The sequence below is a fragment of the Jaculus jaculus genome, chromosome X (assembly GCF_020740685.1).
Source record: "Jaculus jaculus isolate mJacJac1 chromosome X, mJacJac1.mat.Y.cur, whole genome shotgun sequence".
Taxonomy (NCBI): Eukaryota; Metazoa; Chordata; class Mammalia; order Rodentia; family Dipodidae; genus Jaculus; species Jaculus jaculus.
Genome location: NC_059125.1, coordinates 60,012,230 through 60,039,928, shown reverse-complemented (window position 1 = coordinate 60,039,928; position 27,699 = coordinate 60,012,230). Strand labels below are relative to the sequence as shown.

General features: G+C 37.9%; 1 protein-coding gene across 4 annotated transcripts in view; it reads left to right on the top strand.

The window, feature by feature from the left end:
* The window catches only part of Ophn1 (oligophrenin 1), a 344,008-nt gene that overhangs the window by 174,210 nt on the left and 142,099 nt on the right, over positions 1-27,699 (top strand). For all 4 annotated transcript variants that reach the window (XM_045140247.1, XR_006634606.1, XR_006634604.1 and 1 more), the window contains exons 6-9: positions 15,567-15,668; positions 21,000-21,110; positions 23,670-23,774; positions 26,449-26,578. In XM_045140247.1, the coding sequence (XP_044996182.1) occupies positions 15,567-15,668; positions 21,000-21,110; positions 23,670-23,774; positions 26,449-26,578 (448 nt within the window). The remainder of the gene's footprint in view (positions 1-15,566; positions 15,669-20,999; positions 21,111-23,669; positions 23,775-26,448; positions 26,579-27,699) is intronic.

The following is a 27,699-nucleotide window of genomic DNA, read 5'->3' as shown; positions in this document are numbered from 1 at the left end:
AATGTTGAGCTCTCAGCGTCTTCTGGATTTCTTCTTTGCTACATTTTGCATATGCTCGCTGTCTATTGCCTTTACCGTGGTGCAGGTTGTCAGGCTTGCTGTGGAAGAAGCACTCTTGTTCATCTTGCCAATTCCTCTGTAGTTTCACCTGGGCTCTAACATGTGGGAGGTGTGTGGTTCATTTACTGCCAGGGAGTCAGCTATCTTTTTGTTCTTGTTGATAGATTTTGGTTCTCCTTTGTTCTTTTTGCTTTCTGAAAAAGAAAAACAGATTCTCTAATAGAGAGTGAGACCATCATAGGTTAAAGGTGATAAGCATTGTTAATTTAGAAAGGTTTCGATGGGTGTAGCATCTCTTTTGGCCAAAGACTAGTGGGGGATTCTTGTTGGAGTTCATATCTTGGTTTCGATAGGATTCTAACTTGGTTCCCAGTTCCAGCTACGGGTTCCTATCAGCTATGGGATCTCTTAGCCAATTGGAGAACCATTCATTGATTACCCACCTAGGCTGGGTGTCATTATTGCACAGGTGTGTACATCTTGTCAGGCTGATTGCTTTCATAAAGCAGTGTCCCTTGCTTGCTCACAATATTGTTGGCCATTTTCTCCCAGCAGTTCATGCAGTGCTTTCTGGCACTATATGGGCCATCTGGGACCTGGCTTCCTTTCAGATTCCAGCCAGTTCTCTCAATGTTCTGTGCCAGTAGCATGTAGTTTCTTCAGCAATAGTGTCTTACCTTTTACCTCAGGTGCAGACCCTAACTTCTGATGTGATCTTGAATAGTTCATTTTCCTTCACTATAGTGTCTGTATGATCTTTTTATTGGCTATTTCCCTATTCTAGATAATAGTGCTGGAGCAGGGGTGGGGGGCGGTAAGAGCAGTTTAGACTAGAACCATGGATTCTTTTTTCTCAAATTGGGTCTTTATCACTACAGAGGAGGAAATATTTGGGGGTGGGGGAGGTTCTAGGTCCCTTCCTTCCTTCCTGAAATTAAAATTCTTTCCATGCAGTGTTTTGAATCTTACCACACTAATGTGTTTTTCATTTACTGCAAGGTCTAAACAAGTGATAGAACAAAACCATGCTAGGAAGGGCTGAAGTTCAAGCTAAGGAAGTATTTTCTGCATGCAATAGTGTTTAAGCACTCTAACTCATTAGGGGAAGTTGGTAGTGTTGTTGTCCCAGAGATCTTTCAAAGAGGCATCTGTTGCCACTTGACATACTAAACTGGGTTATTCCTGGAATCATTATACTGGGTTAGATATGAGTCATGCTATATCATAACTTTGAAATATTTTAAGAGTATATTTTCATGTGTTTTTCAGGTGCTCATAGTACTCATTTCATGCTAAGTATTCTATGTATTCTAGATCTGTTAGCTAATTCATCTAGCCTGCTAAATTCCTTACTCTGTGAATAAGAATTATATTCATTACTCTTTTACAGATTAAGACAAATAAATGAGTAGAACAACAGAAACCTAAGGCACAGAGAAATGTCATTTTGAGGCCAAGTACTAGAAAATAGTAGCACTGGTGCTTAAACCCAGTCTGCCTTCAGAGTCCATATTTTTAACCACTGTATAGTGCACTCATATGTGCAGACCATATCATAGTAGTAGACATGAAGTAAACTAACACTTGCTTCTTACTAATTTGTAGCATGATATTATTTTACCTCTATGCCCTTTAAGCTTTTAAGTATGGAAAATAATTATAATTGTGAGTACTAAATTTGATAGGGTCTAAAACATACTTAGCATTGAAGCATTATTTATGTTTCTATAACTACTTCTATAAAAATTAAAGTATTTTGTATGTGGTCCTTTTAACTTCTAGGTTGTAAGTTAAACTTTATTAGGCTTTAAATTCTTATTTTGATCAGCTTCTCTGTATGATATATTAATTTTTGGCATTATTGAGAAAGTGTCATGTTGAGTAGCGCAGGCTGGTCTAGAAATCACAGTTTTTCTCCCTTAGCCTCCAGAATGCCACTACGACCAGCTGACTCGTTCTTTAGTAATCTGTAAGAACTTCTTGTATTGTCTCCTCTGTCTGACCCAAGGAAGAAAGTAATGAAAGTTTCCTTCACAGTTTTGTTTTTTGAGGGTCAGTGACTTCATGTATTTTGGCTGTCTGGAAAATTGCTGAGTTGTGCCATTTCGATTATCCTATATTTATTCTTGTTTTAAAATGGTACTAAGAGTCTGAGATTATATAGCTCAGTGGGAGAGCACTTGCCCCATAGGTGTAATTCTCTGCATTGATGGAACCCAGCATCACCACCACTACCATCACCTTCACAACAAAAATATGTAGTCTGTTAACAGAGAATCTTACATTACAGTTTTCAGGTTTTTAAAAAAATTTGTTGTGGCCATTATTATTTTTTCTTCTTCTTCTTCCTCCTCCTCCTCCTCTTCTTCTTCTTTCTTCTTCTTCTTCTTCTTCTTCGTGGATTTTCAAGGTGGGGTCTCACTCTAGCTCAGGCTGACCTGACCTGGAATTCACTATGTATTCTCAGGGTGGCCTCAAACTCACAGTGATCCTCCTACCTCTGCTGGGATTGAAGGCGTGCACCACCATGCCCAGCCATCATTTCTTCTTTTTGACTTCTCTCTCTCCTTTCCTTCCCCCTCCCTCCCCTCATAACTTTTTAAATTTTATTTTTTGAGGCAAGTTCTCACTCTAACCCAAGCTGTCCTTGAATTCATGGTGATCCTTCTTCCTTACCTGCCGGAATGCATGCACTGCTGTATCTGCCTTTGGCCATCATTTCTATTAAACAGTTAACAAATCTTTATGAAGAGTATCTTTGTGGAAAAGGGCCCTAGTATGTAGTTATTTGCTGAGTACCCATTTTCTGCCAATAGCAGCATCTCTTTTCTGTACAAAGAATGATTCATTGCTCACACAGAGATTGTAGCCCTGCTTCCACACGTGGGGTGTCTTCCTCAATTGCTCTCCTCATTTTTTTTTTTTTGACAATGGGAAACTAGAACTCACCTGATTTGTCTATACTAGATAGCCAGCAAACACTTAAGGACTCTTCTGTCTTCACCACTCCAGTGTTGAGATTATAGGTATCCATCTTTTACATTGAGGTGGGGATCCAAGCTCAGGTTCTTATACCTGTACAGCAAGCACTTTACCAACTAAGCCATGTCCCCAAGCCCTGACAGTGTGTGTGTGTATTTTTTTTTTTTTTGAGGTAGGGTCTCACTCTGGCCCAGGCTGACCTGGGATTCACTATGTAGACTCAAGCTGGCCTCAAACTCATGGCAGTTCTCCTACCTCTGCCTCCCGAGTGCTGGGATTAAAGACATGCACCACCATACCCGGTCTTTCTTTTTTTCCTGTTTTTTTTTTATTAGTTATGTACATAGTGTATATAGAGCCATGTTGGTACTATCATTAGCCTCCTCCCTGTCCTCCTCTCCCATGCAGGGAACCTCCTCATTGGGGAATGTGGGTCTTCTTGATAGTGTGTCAAGAAATGCTATCATGAATAAAGTATTAACACAATACATATAATATTGTTTATAATAATGTTTATTATACTTATCTCTATCCCTCTCTTTCTATCTATCTATTCCTTTCCATCTCCTTCACATCCTTGCTTTTTTCAAAAAAAATTTGTTTGAGAGAGAGGAAGGGAGAGCTATAGAGAGAGGAACAAGCAAATAGAGAGAGAGAGAGAGAGAGAGAGAGAGAGAGAGAGAGAGAGAGAGAGAGAGAGAGAGGTGTTCCAGGGCACCCAGCTACTGCAAACAAAGTCCAAATGTATGTGCTACCTTGTGCATCTGGCTTACGTGGGTACTGTAGAATTGAACCTGGGTCCTTATGTTTTGTAGGCAAGTGCCTTAACCACTAAGCAGTCTCTCAGGTCCCATATCCTTGTCATTTTTTAAATATATAATTGTGACAGGATCTTACATAGCTCAGGTTGACCTTCACCTCCTGATCTTGCTGCATTTAACCCCCTTGTGCTGGGATTAGAGGCTTATATCATCCAACTCAATTTAATTATATGACTTTATGTACACAATGGTGAGAGAGCAGAGGAGGAACTCCTAAACCAACCCAGAAATAGGACATAGGAACTTTGAGGAAGACAGAAAAAACTCCATTGGGATAAAGGAATGGAACCTTTTTTTTTTCAGTTTTTATTACATTTTCCATGATTATAAAAAAATATCCCATGGTAATACTCTCCCTCCCCCACTTTCCCTTTTGAAATTCCATTCTCTATCATATCCTCTCCCCATATCAATCAGTCTCTCTTTTATTTTGATGTCATGATCTTTTCCTTCTCTTATGATGGTCTTGTGTAGGTAATGTCAGGCACCATGAGGTCATGGATATCCAGGCTATTTTATGTCTGGAGGGAGCACGTTGTAAGGAGTCCTACCCTTCCTTTGGCTCTTACATTTTTTCCGTCACCTCTTCCGCCGCATTAGACCCTGAGCCTTTGGAAGGTGTGATCGAGGTGTTACTCAGTACTCCAGTCACTTCTTTCCAGCACTGTGATACCTTTTGAGTCATCCCATGGTCACTGTCATCTGAAAAGAGAAGATTTTCTACCCAAAGTGAGAGTAGCATTAATATAACGGTATGAATATTAAGAGAAGTGCTTACTGGGCAGTTTGATAAGCATAGTATATACATTTATCCAGACATCAGCAGACGCTACACCCCTGGGGCTCATGACTGCCCCTGTTTTAAGTTTTCAGTATCAGGGATGTATTCCCTCCCATGGAGTGGGCCTCTAGTCCAATTGGAGGGCAGTTGGTTTCCACCATGACAAGGGAATGGAATCTTAAAGGATGAATTGGAGTTGGCCAGTGAAGTAGAAGAAGGAGTATGTCAAGTTGAAGGCAGTTTATACAGTGGCAGAAGGCTGTCAAAAGCACATTACTATCTCTCAAGGTGTGCTAACTGAATCATGCAGTCAGTACTCAAAGCTTTAAATAGTAGAACATAATAGAGTTTAAGTAGTTTGCTCCACTGTACGTAGAGCAGAGAAAAGTCACATGAGAAAAAAGTTCATGTGAGAAAGTGTGGTACCTGGGTGGTTAGAACGTAAGTGGCTCATACAAGAAGTGCAGGTGATAAGACTGTAGGACCTTCAATGGCAGGCAATCACATTTGTGACTTGTACTAAATGAAGCCTATGATAATTTCCCCATAGTTGGAATCTGTGTGGTTTCTCCAAAGTTGTTGTATATTCTTAAACTAACTCCATGTGAATACACCTCCATATATTTTATAGGTAGTGACAACCATGGAGATGGTTGGATGTTGGGAACTTGAATCAGAAAGATGATTTTTTTTCATTTATGGTAATATATAATACACATGGAAAAGACAGAATTTGAATCTGGTCTAGCATCCTTTCCATAACCTAGAGTAATGTGGGACTTGGAAACAAGATCTCTAAAGTCACATCTGAGTTTGAACTTGTCACCACCATGTCTAGCTGTGCAACTCTGGACAAGTTAGTTCTCTAGTCCTCAAGCTCATTCCTTATCTATTAAATGAGGGTAAGAAAAGTAATGTTTGGGCAGGTGGAGAAATTATTCAATGGCTAAAGGCTCTTGCTTTTTTTATTTGTTTTAGGTTTTTCGAGGCAGGGTCTTGTTCTGGCCCAGACTGACCTTGAATTCACTTTGTAGCCTCAGGGTGGTATTGAACTCATGATATTCTTCTACCTGTGCCTCCCAAGTTAATAGAATTAAAGCCGTGTACCACCATGTCTGGCAAGGCTCTTGCTTTTAAACCCAAACAGCCCTGGTTTGATTCCCCAGTACCCACATAAAGCCAGATGCACAAAATGACACTTGCATATGGAATATACTTGTAGGGTCAGGAGGCTTTGGTGTGCCTGTACTCATTTTCTCTGTCTGTCTGTCTGTCTCTCTCAAATAAATAAATAGCAAATAAAAAAATATTTAAAAAGTAACATTTGGAGGCTTGTATAAGGATTCAGGAATCATGCATTTAAAATGTTCAGCATAACAACTGTCAAATAATGTTCAGTAAGTGATAACTATTATTGATCTGGCATACAAATTAGGTGAAAATTAATGATTTTTTTCTTACAATAGTGGCCCAGAATAACAAAATGAAGGCAACAGAAGATAGTATACTTTTTAGTGGTGCAGAAGATGGAACCCAGGGCCTTGTGCATGCTGGGCAAGCACTTTACCACTAAGCTACATCTCCAGCCCTTCATGTTAGTATTTCTGTGTGGGATGGGGGAGGGTTGAGAACAGGGTCGTGTAGTCTAGGGTGGCCTAGAACTGACTATATTGCCAAGGTGTACACCACTAGGTTTGGCCTCATGTTAGCATTTCTGATGGAGTAATTTGATGTGGTTATATTTGGAGAGGAATTTAATGTGTATTCTGCAGCTGAAGTTGTGAGCCTGCTTCATGCATTCACATGCTGATTCACTCATTGAACAATTTTATTTGGACAGACTACATACCAGAGAATATTTTATATACCATGCCCAAAGACAGTGAAGTTTATATTCTAGTGGCGTGCCAAGAGGTAAATCATAAATGAATAATTGGGATGCTATTTTTTTTTCTTTTTTAAAATTTTATTTTATTTTTATTGAAAACTTACTAGAATTATAAACAAAAAACCAATAGTAATTCTACCCACATTCCCCTTTGCAACTCCACTCTCCATCATATCCCCTTCCCCCTCAACCAGTCTCTCTTTTATTTTTGATGTCATAATCTTTTCTTCCTATTATAATGGTCTTGTATAGGTAGTGTCAGGTACTGTGAGGTCATAGATATTCAGGCCAGTTTGTGTCTGGAGGAGCACATTGTAAAGAGTAGTACCCTTCCTTTGGCTCTTACATTCTTTCTACCACCTCTACCACAATGAACCCTGTGCCTTGGAAGGTGTGATAGAGATGTTTTAGTACTGAGCACTCCTCTGTCACTTCTTTTCAGCACTATCGTGCCCTCTGAGTTATTCCAAGGTCACCATCATATGAAAAGAGAAAGTTCATTAACAAAAAATGAAAGTAGCATTAATATATGGGTACAAACATTAAGAGAAGTGCTTACTGGGCACTTTGGTGAGCATAGTATATACATCTAGGCAGATACCACCAGATGTTACATTCTTAAGGCTCATGACCTCCCCCATCACAGGTTTTTAGTATTGGGCTTGTATTCCCTCCCATGGAGTAGGTCTCCAGTGCAATTAGAGAGAGCAATTGGTTTCCCCATAAGAGACATGCCACTATTACAACTGTTGGCTCATTTGGCCTGGCTGGATCAACTTAAGGCTTTCCATGTCCGCTGTTGTTTATCTCCACTGGTGAATTCCCTCTCTCCCTTGGAACTGCATACAGTGTAATTTTTTCTAGCTTTCTGTCAGTTGGTCTACATGGAGGAGGTTTTTAGATCAGCTCCAGCAGCATTTCTCAGTGACCTTATAGCCCAAGCACGTGAATTTTTAACCAATAGGTTCTTACTATGTATTCCTGGTAGAAAACCAATTTCCCTGCAATGTTTTTTTTTTTTTTTTTTTTTTTTTTTTTTGTTGGGGGGGCACCAGGGTCCTCCCTGGCCAATAACTCACTGGAAGGTATGGGATGATAATTTTATACAGTAGTAAATACTTTGATGACAATAAAATGATTCATTTGATAAGAAGTGACTGTCAGGATTGGAAGTGATTCTGGGCAACTTTAAAGAGAGTCATATTGGGATATTGCTGAAGAGGTGGTATTGTAGGTGCTACATGGACATTTAAGAGGAATCAGCCGTAAGAAGAACTGTGGAATCAGTCATGGAGAGCAGCAAGTGTAAATGCTTTAAAATGGAAACAAGCATGGAGGTAGATCAAAGTAGCTGAAAGACATACATGATGTTTGGAGTATACACGAGGGAGGAAGTAGTATAAGAGACAGTAGAAAAGTCAGCAGTGGTATATGGTAGAGAAGTATTGTTAGACCATAGTAAAATATGTAGATTTTATCCCAAGGGTGATGGAAATCCCTGAAAGACTTTAAGCTGAGGAATGTAGTATAACCAGTTTATACATTTTGATAAGAAGAATCGCTTTTGGCTAGGGATATAGCTCAGTGGTACAACTGGACTAGCATGCACAAGTCTCTGTGTTTAATATCCAGCACAGAAAAAAAATCAAGAAAAGCAAAATACAAATTAAAGAAACAATCATAATAGCTTTTGTTTATTGGACAGATACATACAGTACTAGGGACAATGAATGTGTTAAATAACAAGACATGTTGCGATTTTTATAAATTAAGAAATCTGAAAAAAAATAACAAAGTTTAGTGAAGTTAGGATTTGAGTTTTGATCTTGAGTTTGTGGGATTTTTTTTGTTTTATTTTTGCTGTGTTAAGAATATATAGAAGAATGGAGTAGGGCATGGGAAAAATATAGAGAGAGGTGAGGCAACTGTGATCTAAATACACTTGGTACATATGTAAAAATTAAATAGAAGAGGGACTAGCTGGAAAGAAGGGACTCAGTGGAGTTGGAATGTGAGAGTGAGAAAACAGAGGGTGATGGAAGGGGACTATGATCATGGTATATTGTACATTTGTATGGATGATATCAATAAAATGTTTACATATATGTATAATAAAGTTTAACATTTTAATAATTAAGTTTATACTTGAGTACTAGTTAATTATATTCAGAATTAAGTATGACCATGACAAATACATATTTCCCAATTTTTTTTAACCACCAAGCTAGGTTGTACCTTTTATGCAGTAATTTCACTCTTTTTCCTCCCTGCTGAAACTGGAAGATAATTTTTTTCATTTTAAATATTTTCCTATTCCTAGATATTTAAAGTAATACATTCATAGAATATGTACCATTTGGAGTATGATTTCTGTCACATGGCCTAATGATTTCAATTTCACTGTTCATCTATGTTGTGGCATGAATCACAACTTCCTTTTATGCTTTGAATAATGTTTCACTGTATGGATATTAAATTTCTTGTCAATTTATCTATGATGGACATTTGTGTTGTTTCCACCTTTTGGCTGTTGTATAATGAATTTTGGTAACCAGATATCTGTTTGAGCTCTTATTATTTTGAGTGTTTAGAACTCCTTTGAATGTATATCTAGAAGGGGGGGTTACTGGCTTATATGATGATTCAATATTTAAATGTTTTAAAATTTATCCTTATTTATTTGCAAGGAGAAGGGGAGAATGGGTGCACTTTCTCCATTGCAAAGGAACTCCAGACACACATGCCACTTGTGCATCTGCATCTGGCCTTATGTGGGTACTAGGGAATCCAACTTGGGTCATTAGGCTTTGCAAGCAAATGCCATAACTGCTGAGCCATCTCTCCAGACTCTATATTTAAAATTTTGAAGAAGACAAAATGATTACCCAATGCCTGTATCACTATTGTTCCTATTACCAGAGTCTCTTGATTCCTAATATCTTTCATAATACATGCTATTTTAATTTTTAAGTTATAGTAGTAGCTATCCTAATAGTGTGAATTGCCAACTCATGATTTTGATCTGTATTTCTAATGGCTGATGAAGGTTAGCATCTTTTCATATATTTATTGACTTTGTATATCTGGAGATATGAAAAAATGACTAGTCAAATTTCCCATGTTTTTACCTTATTCATGGTGAGTTGTAAGAATGCTTGTTATAACCTGGATACTAATTTCTTTTTATTTAGTTGTGTATAATGTGTATAATTTTACATAAATGGAATATGTATTCTAATTGTAACTTTTTTTAGTCAGTAAATCTCATAGATATACCTCTAGATCAATAAATATAAACATGTGCTATAATTTGCAATGGTAAATGTTGATCCGTGATATAAATAAATTATAATTTAGGCTGTTTATAGTCATTTGGTAGCTTGGCTTTTTATTATTAATAATCTAACTGACATTCTCATAACAAAATAAATGAAACTGATAAAACATCAATTGTTCTGGAACTCTCAAACCTGATGATAATAGCAAAGCAAAAGTAAGTGGCCAAGTCTTAACAATACATTAAGCTTGAGATGTTCCATGTGTATAGATTTCACTGCACTCTGAATCCAAGAAACAGAGAATATATATTTCTTCTGAGGAACATTTACAAAAATGAGGCCTCAAAATTTTCAAACAATAAATATCATTTAGACTATGTTTTGCCAATATAAAATTATAAAATTAAAGTGGCTGGAGAGATGGCTCAGCAGCTAAAGACTCTTACTTGCAAATCCTGATGGCCTGGGTTCAATTCCACAGTACCCACTTAAAGCCAGGTTCACAAAGTGGTACATGCATCTGGCGTTCGTTTGTAGTGGCTGGGGGCCCTGGTGTGCCCATTACCTTTGTCTGTCTTTCTCCTGTCTACCTCTTTCTGCTTGCCAAAAAGAAATAAAAATATTTTGGGGGGCTGGAGAGATGGCTTAGCAGTTAAGTGCTTGCCTGTGAAGCCTAAGGACCCCGATTCGAGGCTCGATTCCCCAGGACCCACATTAGCCAGATGTACAAGGGGGTGCACGCGTCTGGAGTTCATTTGCAGTGGCTGGAGGCCCTGGCCTGCCCATTCTCTCTCTCTCTATCTGTCTCTTTCTCTGTCTGTTGTTCTCATATAAATAAATAAATAAAATCTTTAAAAAATATTTTTAAAAATAAAATTTAAGTAAATGTATAAATGTGAGAAAAGATATAAATTGAGCATTATTACCAGGCTATGTAACCATGAAACTAAAATCATTATTGTCAAAAAATTTAGTCAACATAGTATATTATAAGAGCTACAAAACATCAGTACTGTTGTCAATACTTACAGCAAATAACAAACAAAATTGTCTTATTACTGTAGCTAAGACTTTAAGTATTATACTAAATAAGGGTGGATAAAGTGGTTACACTCTTGTTTCTGATTTAGTGGCAGTGTTTTAAGTATTTCTCTATTTAGCATCTTACTATAAATCATTTATAATCTTCATGATGTCGAGAAATATTCCTCCCATCCATAGTCTGTTTCAGCCATAAAGGGATGTTAGATATTGTCAAAACCCTTTTCTGCATCTATTGTGATGATGACGTGATTTCTTTCACTAAGTTCATTTTTTATCTGCATATAATGAACCATACCTTTTTCTCTCAAATGAATGCACATTAGTCATGGGGAATGCTCTTTTTGATGTATTGCTATATTCAGTTTGCAGGTATTTTATTGAGAATTTTTACATTCATGTTCATTAGAGAGATAGCCCTCTTAATTAACATTGGATGTTATGGAGCAATAGATACCTGGGTGAGGTTATAGTAAAACGAATGCTATCTAGTATGTTTGCTTGTTTCAGTCCTGGGTCTCTTGGTATCTCTTCCCATAAAACCAGAGCCTGTGTCACCCCTTGGTGTCCTGTCCCTTCTGGTCTTCCCTTGGGAGGTTATGTTATAGATGCTCCTTTTGGCTTGTGTGTAGTACATCACAGATGGAGTCTCTGATGCTAGTCTTACCATTAGTTTGTATTTCAGGGACTCAGTTTTGAGTCCTGACCTTGTCTTGTGCAATGCTTCTCATTTTCTAATGCACTCGTTGGAGTCTATGTTCCTCTGTAGACTCTAGCTTCAGCTAGGTTTTCAGCATGCTGAATACTGCATGGCTCTGATTCAAAGATCCTTTCCCACAGCCAGCCATATTTTGCTGGCCAGGTTTCAGCATGTAGTCCCGTGACACTTGCTCTGAGTTTCCAGAGAGTGTGGTTCACAGGGGTCTGGAACAGTGGGGCTGCTGACACAGCAGAAGCCTTTCTTTTTTAAACGGCATCTCTTGGCTGCTCTACTGAGTGCCTAGTGCCAAAAAGAAAGGATTCTTTTTCCCAGTGTCTCCTGCCCATGCTGCTGCCACACTGGATCCACCCTCCTTTTCTGGTCTTTTAATGTCTGTTATTGAAAGCACAGTGTAGCTTTTCTGGGCCTGTCTATCTTAAACTGTGTCTCCTGCAATATGATATTGATGCTCCAGCAGGAAGTGAGTAGCTCCTCAAATTGAGTCAGTCCCTGTAGAACTGCTTTTTAAAGCTCCTAACTTTCCAATGCTATTAAAAGCTAAAAAGATTTGGGTATCACTCACTTTTTCTGATAGCTGTTATCCAGCATTCTCTAGTTTATTCCCTAGAGTCTCTGGTAGAGTGTGCCTGAGAGTCTTCCATTATGTTCCAACTCTTCAAATTCAGTGTGTCTTAGATATGGTTCCAGAAATGGAAATATTTATTTATTTATTATTTATTTATTTCATTATTTTCAGACAGGGTCCCACTAATGCTAGTTTGGAACCCACTTATTGTTAAGGAGAAAATAAAAAGCTCGCACTTTAAAGGGAATGAGAGATGGTATATCATCAAATAGGAGAAAAAGGTGACAACATCAAAAATAAAAGAATGATTGAGAAGGGGAAGGGATATTATAGAGAGTTGTGAAAGAGAATGTGGTGAGGGAGGGAATTACCATAGTTTATTGTCTATAATTATGGAAGTTGTCAAAAATAAATTTAAAATAAATAAATTAAAAAAAAAAACGTATATTGTGGAGCCAAATATTAGTGACCAGAGCAAGGTGTGGTGGTGCATGCCTTTAATTCCAGCACTCAGGAGGCTGAGGTAGAAGGATCACTGTGACTTTGATGTCACCTTGGGTTCCATAGTGAGTTTTAGTTCAGCTTGGGCTAGAGTTAGACCCTGGTTCAGAAAAAGTATTAGTGACCATAGCTCAGCAACACAGATTCTGCTTATGTTTACACCAAAAATCTTGTTCTAACATAGTAATAGTTTTATGATATTTTTATAGTAACAGAACCAAGAATCTAATAAGTTATTTTTTTTTAAAAAAAATACATTGTTGAGGATAACAGGTAGGTGGATTATAGCAAAGTGAGGATGGCTCTATCACAGGTCTCAGATGCTATCTGATGACTTACTTAGCCTTTGGGTTAGGGGTGTGTTTGTATATTCCCTAAAGGATTTTACCTGATAGTCACAAAGACATTAGATCAAACACAGAGATGGTATGGACCACCACCTCTGGCACTTCCGATGTTACTTATGGGAATTTGTTAGTCTGTGTAAGACTTTGTTGTCTCATATGCAAAGATAGTAAAAATTTATCCCACACTCAGAAAAGAAGTTATCTGAAGAATATGATGGTGGGTACCTATATGCAGTGGGTCTGAGAGAAGGGAAACATTTTCATATTTTATACCTTGACCCTTCTGATATACTTGAACTAATTTCAGACATGTATTACTTTCATGATTTTTTTGGATTAAAAAAATATGACAAGTGCTTATGGTGTCACACACCTGTAATCCTAGTACTTGGGAAGCTAATGCAGGAGAATTGCCATGGGATTGAGACCAGCCTGGTCTGCAGAGTGAATTCCATGCTATCCTGGGCTGTGTGTGACCCTTCATCAAATAAAGAAAAAGAAATAAATGAAAACATCAAAACAAACACACAAGAAAATTCCAAAATAACTCAGACTATGAGAAAAATACTTGTAAGTGTAGTATTCAGATCATAGTTAATTAATTCTCATAAGTCAGTAATAAAAGCATAAACTCAATTTGTAGTTGTTCAATAGATATTCTCGAGAGAGAGTGGGGGGGGAAGAAACAAGCTTCCCAGTTACTTATTTATGAGCTACCCCTGAATATTATTCTTCCCAAGTTTCCTTTTTTTTTTTCCTTGAGACAGGATCTCATGTATCCCAGGCTCATCACTGATCCATCTGCCTCTCCCATAATAGTGGTGAGATTATAGGTATGTACCACCACCCCTGATTTTATGTGGTGCTGGGGTTCAAATACAGGGCTCTGTGCATGATAGACAAGAACTTTATGAACTGAGCCACCTCCCCAGTCCAAGAACGTTCATAAGTATGGAGATGGATGGATGGATCTATAGGCAGATCTATTCTGACAGGTAGATGATACAGTGGATAGAATGGGCACTTAAAAGGACCTATAACATTATTAGGAAAATGCACATGATTTTGGTGAAGATGTAGAGAAATTGGAACTCCTATTTGTTATTGCAGGGAATGTGTGCCCATTTTGGAAACATGCTTTGTTGTTCCTGAGAAGTTTAAACATAGAGTTGCACATGACCTAGCAATTGTGGTCCTGGATATATGCCCCTCGCCAAAACTTAAAAACATGGCCACACAAAATCCTGCACATGAATATTTATAGCATCATCATTAGTAATAGCTATAGATGAAATAACCCAAATGTACATAAATTGATAAATTCATCAAGAAAATGTAGTATAGCTCTACCATCCAAGCATATGAAGGAATGAAACACTGACACAGGCTGAAAGTTGTCTAAATGTTGAAAATATGCTGAGTGCAAGAAGCCAGTCCCAAAAATCCATAATGTATGATATATATTTTATGAAATATGTAAGACAAGAAAATCTTTGGAGATTAAAACTAGACTGTGGCTTCTTGAAGATGGGTGATTGTTAATGTGTCTAGGATTTCTTTTTAGTGTGAGGGAAATAGTTTTGAATTAGATAGCAGTTACATTTGCACAAATTTGTTAATATAATAAAATTTCACACTTCAAAGCAGCAGTGAATTTTACTATGTAAATTATGCGTCCCAGGTTTTAATCTAAGAACTGAAAGTGTAGTAGAATTTGGCTAACAAAATTTTCTGTGTCTCTGAACAGCAACATATTGCCTGCTATAAGAAACCATCTGTGACTGTTTTTTCACCTACTTTTTATTTTTGTGTCCTCTGTTGTGCCTTTTCTAGCACCTGGCACATTGTAGGTGCTTAGTGGGTTGGGATTTCCTATGAGACCACACAATCTGTTCACATGGGTTTTCCAGCCTGGAGCTGAGAGCATTGCAGTATCACCATCACCCTGTGACAAATGAGCATTGTTACTGTTTCTTTGGAGGCTATGCAATTTCCACCTGTGCCAAGAAGAGAACTGAATTAAATTTCATACCAAAGGAAAGTGAAGACTGAATCCTCTGTCCTCCATAATGCTAGCATTCAATCCTTGCTTTCCAGCTAAGTCTTCCAGGGTTTTTCCTCTATGAGCTTACTATGCAGCAGTGAGTGCTTAAATAGTACCTAGGAATTCATTATAAGAGGCAGCCCAGATCTTATTGTCTTGGAAATGTTCAAGATGAGTGCACTCGTGTATTCCTTCTTCCCTTTAAAAAGCAAGTGAATGATAACTGCATATGAAAAATGTAGGAGGCTAGGAAGTGTATAATCACAGAGGTCCATTTTAGTTGTCATTTTCTGAGCACCATCTCCTGGAAGCTTCAGTTCCACAGGTAGGAGCATCCCTTTCTATAGGCAGAATGTTGGGGATACAGTTAAGGGGGGGGGGAAACTAGTGAAACTGATGCAAAAGCACATTCTCCATTGGCTGGATTTGTTTTTCCTTCCCACAGCTGGAGGAATTGACCCTGTGAAGCCTTCTTTCTCTTTCCTAAGCACACAGAATTAAATGTCATTTAATCTGACTCTTCTCTCCCATGCCTAGGAGCGAAAAAAGAAATTTGAAAAGGATGGTGAGAGGTTTTACTCGTTATTGGACCGGCACTTACATCTATCATCCAAAAAGAAAGAATCTCAGTTGCAAGAGGTATGTTAACAGTGTGGCCCTGACTTCCATGAACTGCTGTGTCTTAGAAATCATGTAATTTCTGGTTGGGAGGCTTCCCCCATACCCTGGCTCAACAGTACACCTTGTGCCATAGTAGCATTTATATCAAAAAACCTGAGACTTTGGCCCAAGGCCCTTTGAGTTCTTGAGCCAGCATTTGCACTAATTCCCCATGTGGTCTCATTGTCCCTGTGCAGAAGGGAGAGATAGAGTGGTACTCAACCATCTCTGTGATGCTTTTAGTTCCAACTCTGTTTGTCTCCAATTCCAGATTCTACATGATGAGAATGTTAAGTTAGCATTATATTTGGTAGGTCAAGTACACGCTTCTTCCAGCTTTGTGTCAGCTGGTCTACATGGAGGAGGCTTTTAGCTCGGATGGCCTCAATATCCATAACATCACAATGCCTGACACTACCTACACAAGACCATCATAATGGGAGGAAAAGATCAGGACATCAAGATAAAAGACTGACTGATAGTGGGAGGGGATATGATGGAGAGTGGAGTTTCAGAGGGGAAAGTGGGGTGAGGGAGGGCATTACCATGGGATATTGTTTACAATCATGGAAGTTGTTAAATATAAAAAATAAAAATAAATAAAATAGAAATGTATATGTTAAAAAGAAGAACACATTTCTTTCCCTTCCTGGTAGGAGAAGGTGATGCTGTACCAGGACTAATGTTAGTATGTTAATGTTAATTTAATGTGTCCCTACTCTATGTGCATCATTACACTGGATGCAATAAGACTACAAAGACAGAAATGCAAAGTTCTTGACATTTGGCAGCTTGTAACTGAATGCTTAGATAAGAATGCACATTACTATCAAAGAAACAGAACTATTTATGTACTTTAACTTGTATACTAGTCTTGAGAGATTAGGGAGTAAATAATTTGAAGAATTATATTTGGATGCAGAAATTGCTTTTGTGGAAGATAACATCCCAATTTGAATTTTTTTTTTCCTAAAAAGTAAAATGTATTACAGGTATAAATAGAGACCTTTCATATGGAAACTTATTGGCTTCAAGGTTGGAAGACTTGAGGAATGTTTGTGAAATGATTTGGCCAGAATGTGTGTTACTCTATGAGGCTAGTGAAAGACAAGGTTGTATTAGGCAAGTTGAGGCCACATCATGCTGAGCTGTGAATGAGAGTTTGTATTTAATTCTGTTGGCTGTAGACAGTCATTGAAATCTTTTGGTCATACAGGCTCAGTGACTAGAATTCTGGTTCAGGCATCTTAAAACTGGCTGAAGTACTGGGATGGGTCATACTACCAAGATACTAGCAGCCTGAGAACCTGTTTAGGAAATTGTTGTAATGACAATAAGGGGAAGGGTATGAGATAGATAGTGATATTGAGGATGAGAAGAAAGGAATTACATGAATTAAAAAGGTTTTTAGTAGAAGAAGGGATCTATGTGTTGGATAAAAGAATCCAATAAAAATGGAGACATTAAAGATTCAAGTATTAAAACAGATACCTAATGGAAGTAAGATGACAGACATGAGCTGTAAAGGTTTGTCATGGTTTGGATATGGTTTCTGTGCATTCTGTAATGGTTCATGGGCTCAGTATATAGCATAGCAATGATGTGGAGAGTGTTCAAGAGGGGGCCTAGCAGACAGTGATTAGTTTATTGTGGGCTTTGCTATCAGATCATATTAATGTTCTCTGGAGACCACAGTTAGCTTTCACATGAATGAGTTGTTATAAAAACAGTAAGCCTAGCCTTTGAATCTCTTGGTTCTTGCCTTGCCTTGTGATCTCTCTCTTCTGAATGTAGCTGATTTCCTTTCTGATTTTCTATCATGTTGTGACCTATCCCTTACCAGAGGTTAAGCAGTTGGGACCACTTTATCTTGGACTTTTAGCATCCCAAACTTAATAAACCACTTTTTTAAAAAAAAATTTGTTTGTTTTATTTATTTATTTGAGAGCGACAGATAGAGAAAGAGGCAGATAGAGAGAGAGAGAGAGAGAGAGAGAGAGAGAGAGAGAGAGAGAGAGACAGAGAATGGGTGCGACAGGGCCTCCAGCCACTGCAAACAGACTCCAGACGCATTCGCCCCCTTGTGCATCTGGCTAACATGGGTCCTGGGGAATAGAGCCTCGAACTGAGGTCCTTAGGCTTCACAGGCAAGCGCTTAACCACTAAGCCATCCCTCCAGCCCAAACCCACTTTTATTTGGTGTAGTATGGTGTGTGTGTGTGTGAGGGGGTATGGACCCACTTGTACTGTGGTAGGTTATGTGGAGGTCAGAGGAGAATTTTGGGGATGTTGGTACTCTCCTTCCACTTTGTGTTGAGACAGGGTCTCTCTTGCTATTTTTGCAGCTAGTAAGGCCAGACTAGCTGACTCTTAATACTTCAGGGTTCTTTTGACTCTGTTTCCCATTGTCATAAATGCATTGAGAATACAGATACATACACCACTTTTGTTTCTGCGTTTATATGGGTGGTGGGGTTGGAAGCCTAGTTGGAAGACTCGTTAAGGAAGCATTGAGCCATCTCGCCAGCCCCTAAACTTCTTTTCTTTATAAAGGACCAATATCAGGTATTTTGCTACAGCAAGAGGAAATAGACTAATACAAGGTTCTTAGAAATGATTGTGCCAAAAGTCACACAAATTGTGACAGAACTGGGGCTCATTTTCTGATACCTCTGTGAGTTTCTATCCCATATGAGGTGTTTGAAGATGGTGCATCAAGAGCCTCAGTGTTGGATATAGTGAGTATTGGAATAGAAAAGGACTGCTTCTGTTACATAATGTAGAGTTAAGATTGGGGTCTACTACTACCACTTACCATTGCCCACTTTTGTAGTGTTCCTTTTCCATGTACTTTCTGCCAAAGTTTCTATGCAGAGGAGTTAATATAACAGGTCTGAGGTTGCTCTGCTTTGAAAGCCTGTAGATGAGATTAGCCCTTGGCTGGCAACTGGGAACCTGGTTAGAAAACAGTTCTTTACACTGATCTAAGTTTCCCTAAAGGTCTGAGTGGTTCACTTTGTATAAACTGCCTGTAAAAATAATGTGGTATATATCAAACACTTTTACTTCAGACCATCTAGATTCTAGAAGTTTGGCACATATTGGGCAGAGGGTGCCTTTGTTATCAATACCCAGTGAAAACCTTTCAATCTCCAGAGACCTCCACTGATAGAAATATGTCCTGTGTTATAGCTTACTTAAATAATTCCATGTGACCTTTGTGACATCATTAGGAGGGCTCTTGGAAGCTTATATGTCATTTCTTCTGAATTGAACCTTTCCTCTTTGACGAGTTTTCACTGAAGTAAACCTTAGGTAAGAGTATGACTACATGCTGAGTATTAACTCCTATGAGTTCCCTTACTATATGCCAATGCTCAGGATGGTCATGGTGATGTTGGAGGCTTTTGCTATGAAGGTTTCTGGAGTATTGTAGCAGTTTGGTACTGTAGATAGCTATTCTTGTTGAAATTTCCTTTTGCAGGTGGTGTTTTGAGACAGGGTCTCACTATGTAGTTCTTGCTGGTATAGAACTTGCTATGCAGACCAGGTTGGCCTTGCCCTCATAGAGATCCCCCTGCCTCTGCCTACCAAATGCTAGGATTATAGGTGGGAGCCACCACTGTTTTTAACTTTTCTGATGAGCAAGGTACAGCCTTTATACTGCTCCTTCAGAAATGAGCTAGGGAAGCCTAGGTCACTCACTTTATAAATGAAGAGATTTTATTTTTAGAGCTCTTTTGGATTTATAGAAAAATATGGCCGGATGTGGTGGCTCATGGTTATAATCCCAGCACATGGGAGGATAATGCAGGAGGACTGCTGTGAGTTCAAGCTCAGCCTAGGCTACATACCAAGTTCTAAGATAGCCAAGACTACTTAGGGAGACCACGTCTCAAAAAGAAAATAGAAAAAAATAAAAAGAAAAACTGAATGGAAAGTACAGAGATAAGGTATTGAATCCTTGGCACACATTTCCCCTGTTATTAATATCTTGTATTAGCATGATACATTTGCTACACTTGTTGAACCAATATGTTATATATATCCCATTGATATCTATTTCTTTTTCATATTTCCTTTTCAGTGCTAGGTATGTATCTCAGGGCCTTGAGCATACTAGGAAAGTGCTATAACACTGAACTACACTTCAGAGCCCTATTCTTTGTGGTTTTTTTCTTTCTTTTTTTTTTTTTTGAGGTAGAGTCTCACTCTAGTCCAGGCTGACCTGGAATTCACTATGTAGTCTCAGGGTGGCCTTGAACTCATGGCAATACTCCTACCTCTGCATCCTGAGTGCTGGGATGAAAGGCGTGCGCCACCACGCCCGGCCTTTTTGGGTTTGGATAATGTGTAATGACACATGCAGCATTATAGTATCAGAAAGTAGCTTCACTGCTCTGGGGTTCACCTATTTGTTCTTCCCTCTCTCATCTCAAATCCCTGGCAGCCACTTATCTTTTTATGGACTTCATATTTTTGCCTGCTCCAGAATTTCATATGGTTAGAATCCAACAGCATATAACCTTTATAGACTGGCTTCTTTCATTTAGCAGTATGTATATATTGTTCCTAAGAAGCTTGATTCTTTTCAGGGCTGAATAACATACCATTGTTGGATGTATCATAGTTTATTTAGCCTTTCTTCAATGGGAACATATTTTGGCTTCCTCTGAGTTTTAACAGTAATTAATATGGTTGTGATAAACATATCTGTGCAAGCTTTATTATATATCATTTTTGGAGCTATTTTGGTAAATATCATACAATACAATTGATGCATGATCTGGAAAAGGATGTTTTATTTGGTAAGAAACTGCTGTTTTCAAAAATGTACCATTTTTTTCTTCCCAAGAATATAATTCTCTGTTGCTTGTTATCCTTCTCAATATTAGGTGTAGTAAGTGTTTTGTATTCTAGCTGTTCTAACAAGCAGGGTAGTATTCTCACATTGCTGTTTTTCAATCTGAAAGCAGCAGGAGAGTGAGTAGAACTCTAACAGAGGGGAGCTAGCTCTAACACCCCTAAGCTTCCCCCCAACAACACACCTCCTTCAAGAAGGATCCACTCCCCACATTGCCATTATTTGGGGACCAAACATTCAAATACATGAGTTTATGTGAGACACCTAATTCCAACCACCACAGCTTCCTTTCTAATCACCTGACTTCCTATTCCATTTCTGTAAAATAAAGTAAAAAAAAAAAAAAAGAAGAATAGGCCATTTGTTGGTGGGTATATGCTTCTTTAGCTCTAGAATCTTTTAGCTATTTCGGTGACTATTGTGAAATTTGTTGCCTTCTTCTGCAGGCTGACCTCCAAGTTGACAAGGAAAGGCACAACTTTTTTGAGTCCTCCCTTGATTACGTTTATCAAATCCAGGAAGTTCAGGAGTTCAAGAAATTCAATATTGTGGAGCCAGTAAGTTCTATTCAGTAGTTGATGTTATAAATAATATTCCCCAAATGCCTAAGTAAATGTGGAAAACTTTGATCATAAAAGTAGAGCCTCAAAGTATGTACAGGGCAGTTATTGTTTAGTAATATGTGTCAAGAATATTGTCACACTGGCTTGTGCTTTTCTTGCTCTCACTAATATTCTCTGTCTCTTTCTCCCTTCCTTTCTCACTTATCCCATTTTCTATGACTATTTTCTTTCTTTTTTTTTCCCCCTTTGGCCTTCATTCTTTTCCTTTATTTCTCTGCAACTTTTTCCCTCAGTTACGTTGTTCCTCTGTCTTCCTTTCTCTCATGCTATCAGAAAGCTTTAAAAGTATGTGTCACATATCCAATCCTGTGCTAAGACCAGATGACCTTTATATCTAATAATGTCACCTTCTACTGTTTTCTATCTTGTATATCTGTTTCCACTATAGTTCATTTAATTATTATTGAGGGTAGTGTGCTTCAATTTGGTAAATATGCTGAATTATGATAACTGTTCTCATTATAAAATAATCAACTTACTGCAAAATGGTTAAAATGCATATGATGGGCAAAGCAAAAACAACTCTCATAATTACATAATTACCATTAGTACTTTAGTATTTTCCCTTAAAATTCTTTGTGTAATAGCATATTTCTTCCTCTGCTTATATTATGATGTATACTTATAAGTATGAATATGTATACATATGTGGAACAGGAAAGTGTTTATGTGTGTTGACATCTACATTTGTGTAATTCTATATGTATACATATATGAAAACAAATAGTATTCATTTGTTGAATAGGCATTGTTTCTGTTGTATTGTAGAAAACAGGAGTGATTAATTCTTTATGAAGACTACATGGTCATAGGGTAGACAGAAGGGCAATGAAGATTTGTGATTGAAATAATTGTCAGTTGTGGTAAATGTTATGAAAGAAAAAAATAGGTGTTGAAAATAAAGAGTGAAAATTTACATCAAAGGGTCAAGGAAGACCTTCAAAAGCTGTGGTAAAAAGGAACAAAGCTATGTGACCAGTGGAACAGTGGGGAAATATTGGATTCCAACCTAAGTTCAGTAGAAACCTAGTGAAGGATATTTAGCAGAACCCGATATAGGACATTTAGAAAAAGCTTTTAAAATATTTTAAATTACTTATTTGCAAAGAGAGAGAGAAGAGGGGATGGGCATGTCATTGTAAACAAACTGCAGACCCATGTACCACTTTGTGCATGTGGCTTTATGTGGGTAGTGGGGATTTAACTTGGGCCAACAGGCTTTGCAAGAAAGCATCCCTAATTGCTGATCCATCCTAGAGCAGTTTTCCTATCATCTATAATATCCTGCATCAGTGAACATTTTTTAAAACATTTATAATTTGATAGATGAAAATCCCCATTTTCTCTTTTTATGTATAGCTTGGATTTTATATGTATATAGTATGCCTATGTATATGTGTTCATATGTGTTTGGGCACACACATGTATTATGCATGTGCATGTATGTGAAGGCCAGAGGTCAACATCAGCTATCTCTTTCAGTTTGTCTCTACCTTATGTTTTAAGATGAGGTATCTCACTGAACCTAGAACTTACTAATTAAGCTAGAATAGATAGCTGTCTAGCCCTAGAAATCCTCCTGTCTCTGTTTCCCCAGTGCTGGGATTACAGGTATATACCACCACACCCAACTTTTATGTGGGCACTGAGGATCTGAACTCAGCTCCTTATACTTGCACAGCAATTACTTTACTCACTGATCTATCTTCACAATCCTGTATTTGGTTACAGTGGTGTTAAATGTTTTAAGCATTTAAAATATATTAATCATTTCTGTTTATTTCTGCAAAAAGCACTCTCCATGGGCCAGTTCTAAGCATATACAGATTGAATATTTGTTACCCAAAATGCTTGGGACCAGAAGTGGTTTGAATTTTGGATTTTTCTTTAATTTGGAAGTATTTACATGCATATAATGAGATATCTTGGAGGTGGGACTCAAGTCTAAGCACAGAACCTATTTATATTTCATAAATACTTTATATATATATATATATATATATATATATCCCAACGGTAATCTACACAATATTTTATAATTACACAGTATTTGTTGTGTGCCTGCATTTTGACTGTAACTTGTCACATGACATCATGTATGGATTTTTCCATTTGTGGAATCACAATGATGCTTAACTAGTTTCAGATCATTTTAGATTTCATATTTTTGGATGAGAGATGTCAGCCTATCTAGAGAAACGACACTGTCTATTCCTATAATATGTATATTATTAGTGGCTTTATATGTAAGCTAAACACAATGTAGATGAGTAAATTTGTATTTACTCTCTGAAAGTGAGTCCAGATATTATGGTAAATATATAACCTAATATCTGAAGTTATGTGTAGACCTGCCTATGTTTACATGATTGCTCTTAACACTGTACTGGGTAAACACTGTGAAGCATCTTTCCTGAATTTATAGTTATTTTGTTTGTTTAATTAGAAGGTGCTAGTGATAAAGTTTTATTTTTCCCTGCCTGTTTCTCTTAGGTCTTGGCCTTTCTTCATAGTCTCTTCATTTCTAACAGCCTGACTGTGGAACTCACACAGGATTTCCTCCCATATAAGCAACAACTCCAGCTCAGTTTGCAGAATGTGAGTTGCATGTGTGTTTCTTCACCTGTGTTTTTTTTTTTTTAAATTGAAATTTGGCTCCAGTGAAGTACAGGCTATTTCACCACAGCAATGCAAACATGCTAGTGTACTGGAATGTTCTTGTTCTTCAGTGTCAACTCTTCTCTCTTTCAGGCCACCAACACCTCCACCATTTATTAACTGGTGGTACTTTGTTGCATGTCTCCCAGACCAGAATTGAGCTATAGGCTTATTGAAACACAGGTCTTAAGCTATTTTGCCTAGTCATTTAAGACACTTTTATTGTGGGTTTTAATATTGTGAACACCCTTCTTGCCTTCTTTTTCTTACTGCTTATTACTAGAGTTAAATGGATGAATTTTCAAGGACTTTTCTATCTTCTTTCTTATATACTCATTCTTTTTTTAATTTATTAGTTTTGTACTCAGTGAATACAGTCAATTTGGTACTATTATTAGGCTCATTCATGACCTACCCCTTACCCTTGGCCCCTCCTTGTTGAGGTATATGGGTCATGCATTGTGGAGTTAGCTCACAGTTATGGGTAGGATAAATGTCTCGCATATCATGACCCAACATGTGGATCTAACATTCTTTCTGCCTCCTCTTCCGCAAAATTTCCCTGAGCCATGTTGGGTTCATTTTTGGTCTGCTTCTACTTATTCTTATAGATAAGCATAAGTACACTCTTTTTCTTCTATTGGGACATACATATTGTGACATATATTCTTTCATGTATTTACTTATTTCATTCATCTTTGATAAATCTTTATGTATCCCATGAACATATACTCTGTGCAAGGTGATGTGGAAGGTTCTGGATATGCCAGAATGAAGCATGTAGGTTTTTCTATCTTGAAGAAACATATCACTGCTTGGAGGAGAGACATACACAAAGATAAATCATAATCGCTTGTGGTAAATGCCATAGAAGAGTCAAACCAATGTTTTTCAAGAAGCACAAAGAAGTAACAATTAGATGCCCAGTAGAGTCAGAGAAGGCATCACTAAGGTCAGGTAGCATTAGACTGGGTGTTGCATGACATTCATACTTCCCATCTTCTGCTTATTTACAAATATTACTACAACCAAGTGAATCACTTGAATCTTCTGCTATATATAACTTGAAAAGTTTGGGTTTAGAATCATACCTTTGCCTGTGTACACATAGAAGCATATTGTCAGGACCATTGGGAAGAGAGGAGCAACCAAATAGGGTAGTACCCATCACCTTCTTCATTAACATCATGTCACAGTGTTGCAGTTGAGCAAGGGGGATCAATCTCTTAAACAGTCACTCAACCATTGGGATCATATGAAGCTGAAGAGTTTCTTTACAGACAAGCATATAATAAGCAAAGCCAATAGAATACCCACAGAATGGGGGAAAATATTTGCAGGTTATCCAACCGATAGAGGCCTTATCTCTAGAATTTACAAAGAACTCAAAAGTCTAAAGAATAAGAAGACAAATACCCCACTCACAAAATGGGGCACAGAGTTGAACAGGCAATTCACAGAGGAAGAGATACAAATGGCAAACACACACCTAAGAAAATGTTCATCATCCCTAATCATCAGAGAAATGCACATTAAAACAACTATGAGATTCCACCTTACGCCAATAAGGATAGCCAACATCAAAAGGTCAAATGAAAATAAATGCTGGCGAGGATGTGGAGAAGCAGGGACACTCATTCACTGTTGGTGGGAATGCAGGATGGTACAACCACTTTGGAAAGCAATATAGAGACTCCTGAAAAAGCTGACTATAGAAATACCAACAGACCCAGTTATACCATTACTGGGCATGTACCCTAAAACCTTCAAACCAAAAGCCAGAGAGATTTGCTCAACCATGTTTGTAGCAGCTCAATTCGTAATAGCTAAAAGCTGGAATCAACCCAGATGTCCATCATTAGAAGAATGGATAACAAAGATGTGGTATATCTACACAATGGAATTCTATACAGAAGTAAGAAAAAACGACATAAAGAAATTTGAGGAAAAATGGTTGAACCTGGAACAGATCATTCTCAGCGAACTTACCCAATCACAGAAAAAAAATCGACACATAGTCTCACTCATCAATCTCTAGTGATTTTCAAATTCACTTGTCAAGCTATGTCATGCCCTTGCGATCTAGTTATATACTTTTAAACAGATTCTTTGTTTTCATTGGTCATAAATATTCATAAGTATGGAAATATAACTTCTGTTTTCCTGTTGTTAAACTGGGAAATCTCATAGATTTTCTTCTGATGGCCAGAATGCAACTCAAAGTCAAGTAGGCAATAATTATATTTGGGGAAGTACTTATAAGTTGCCATGATTATATCATATTTGGGAACCTTATCTCCAGTCACCCAATTTGAAAAGATAGGGTCAGTATGGTGCTCAGAATTTTGAGTTTCCTTATTTACTGGACTCTTACATTAATCCCATTGGGAAAAAAGTATCTCCCCATTGTGGTTTTCTAAGCATACCGGAATCTTTACTCTTCTTTCCTTTCTTATATATAGTACCACTAAACTCTGTATAATTATTTTCTAGTATCTTTGCTATTCAACACATATTTTTGATATATTTTAGCAAATGCTATGATAGAGAAATGTCTGCATTGGATCTATTATGAATAGATAACTCCTTCCTGATGATGATGATTTTTTGACAGACAAGAAATCATTTCTCCAGTACCCGGGAAGAGATGGAAGAACTTAAGAAAAGGATGAAAGAAGCTCCTCAGACATGCAAACTTCCAGGACAGCCAACCATTGAAGGCTATCTCTATACGCAGGAGAAATGTATGTGGGCATGCAGGGCTGTCCACTGGGTTCCACTGCACCTATTGCTATTTGTCCTTCCTGAACCCCATTGTTCATAGACCCCCTGCTAGTTCCAACTCCTGGGAGGGCAGGATGTGGACAGTAAAAAGAAAAAAGGAACATTGAGAGAAAACTAAGGGTTGATCTTACAAAGTCACTAAGGGTTATAAGATATACACTTTCTTTTGAGATTCTGAGGAGTATTCTGCAATCCTTATGCTGAACTATTGGACAAAAGGGAAGTAGAGGAAAGGAGACAGAAAAATATCTTTATCACACCTACTGTGTGCCAGGAATGTTCCATTTAATCATGGATTATACCTTATACATATTGCAGCTGAGACTTCTGAGGCTTAGATTAGTCACCATTTGAAAGGTATCCAACCAACAGGCCCAAGATTAAGTTCAGGTTTGTGCTATACCAAAGACTGTGCTTCTTTCATGATAGGCTATACCATCCACTACCACAGGATCCTGTAGTATAGTGTGGCAGCATCCCAATCCTCACATTATGGTAATAGCACTCCTAAGGTGTCACAACCTAAAGTGTCTGTCAAGAGGCAAAAAAATAATAATAAAAAGGGTGACTGGGTAGGAGTGATCAGAGATTAGTAAATGAAAGAAGTGCTGAAATTCTACAAAAAAAGTTGCTTTTTCTTTTGTGTAGAAACTATCATAAACATTAAGGAAACAAGACAGCAATAAAGTCCTTAGCTAACTAATTGCTCAAAGGGCTGATGAAGAAGAGCTGAAGGAGACACATGTAGGAGATAGAAGGGGAGTAATCAAATGATGAATCAAATGAGAGGTTTGGGGGAAAGAGGAACAGATGGCATCCATTTCTGCTTTCTGGCATTCATGGTATCCATTTGTGGGGACATGGCAGGAAGAGTGGGTTTGAAGTGAGCAAGGAACAGATGTGGGAGGTGGTTGGTGAAGATTAACATCTGTGTGAACATGCAACTGGTATAACACTGGAGACAGAGAAAGGCAAGCCTTGCCCTGGAGCTTGTCCATAAAGAGTGAGCACAAGGACTGGGAGTTGTTGCTCACTCTTCAGTACTTGCCTAGCATTCATAGGGCCTTAGGTTCATGTCCCC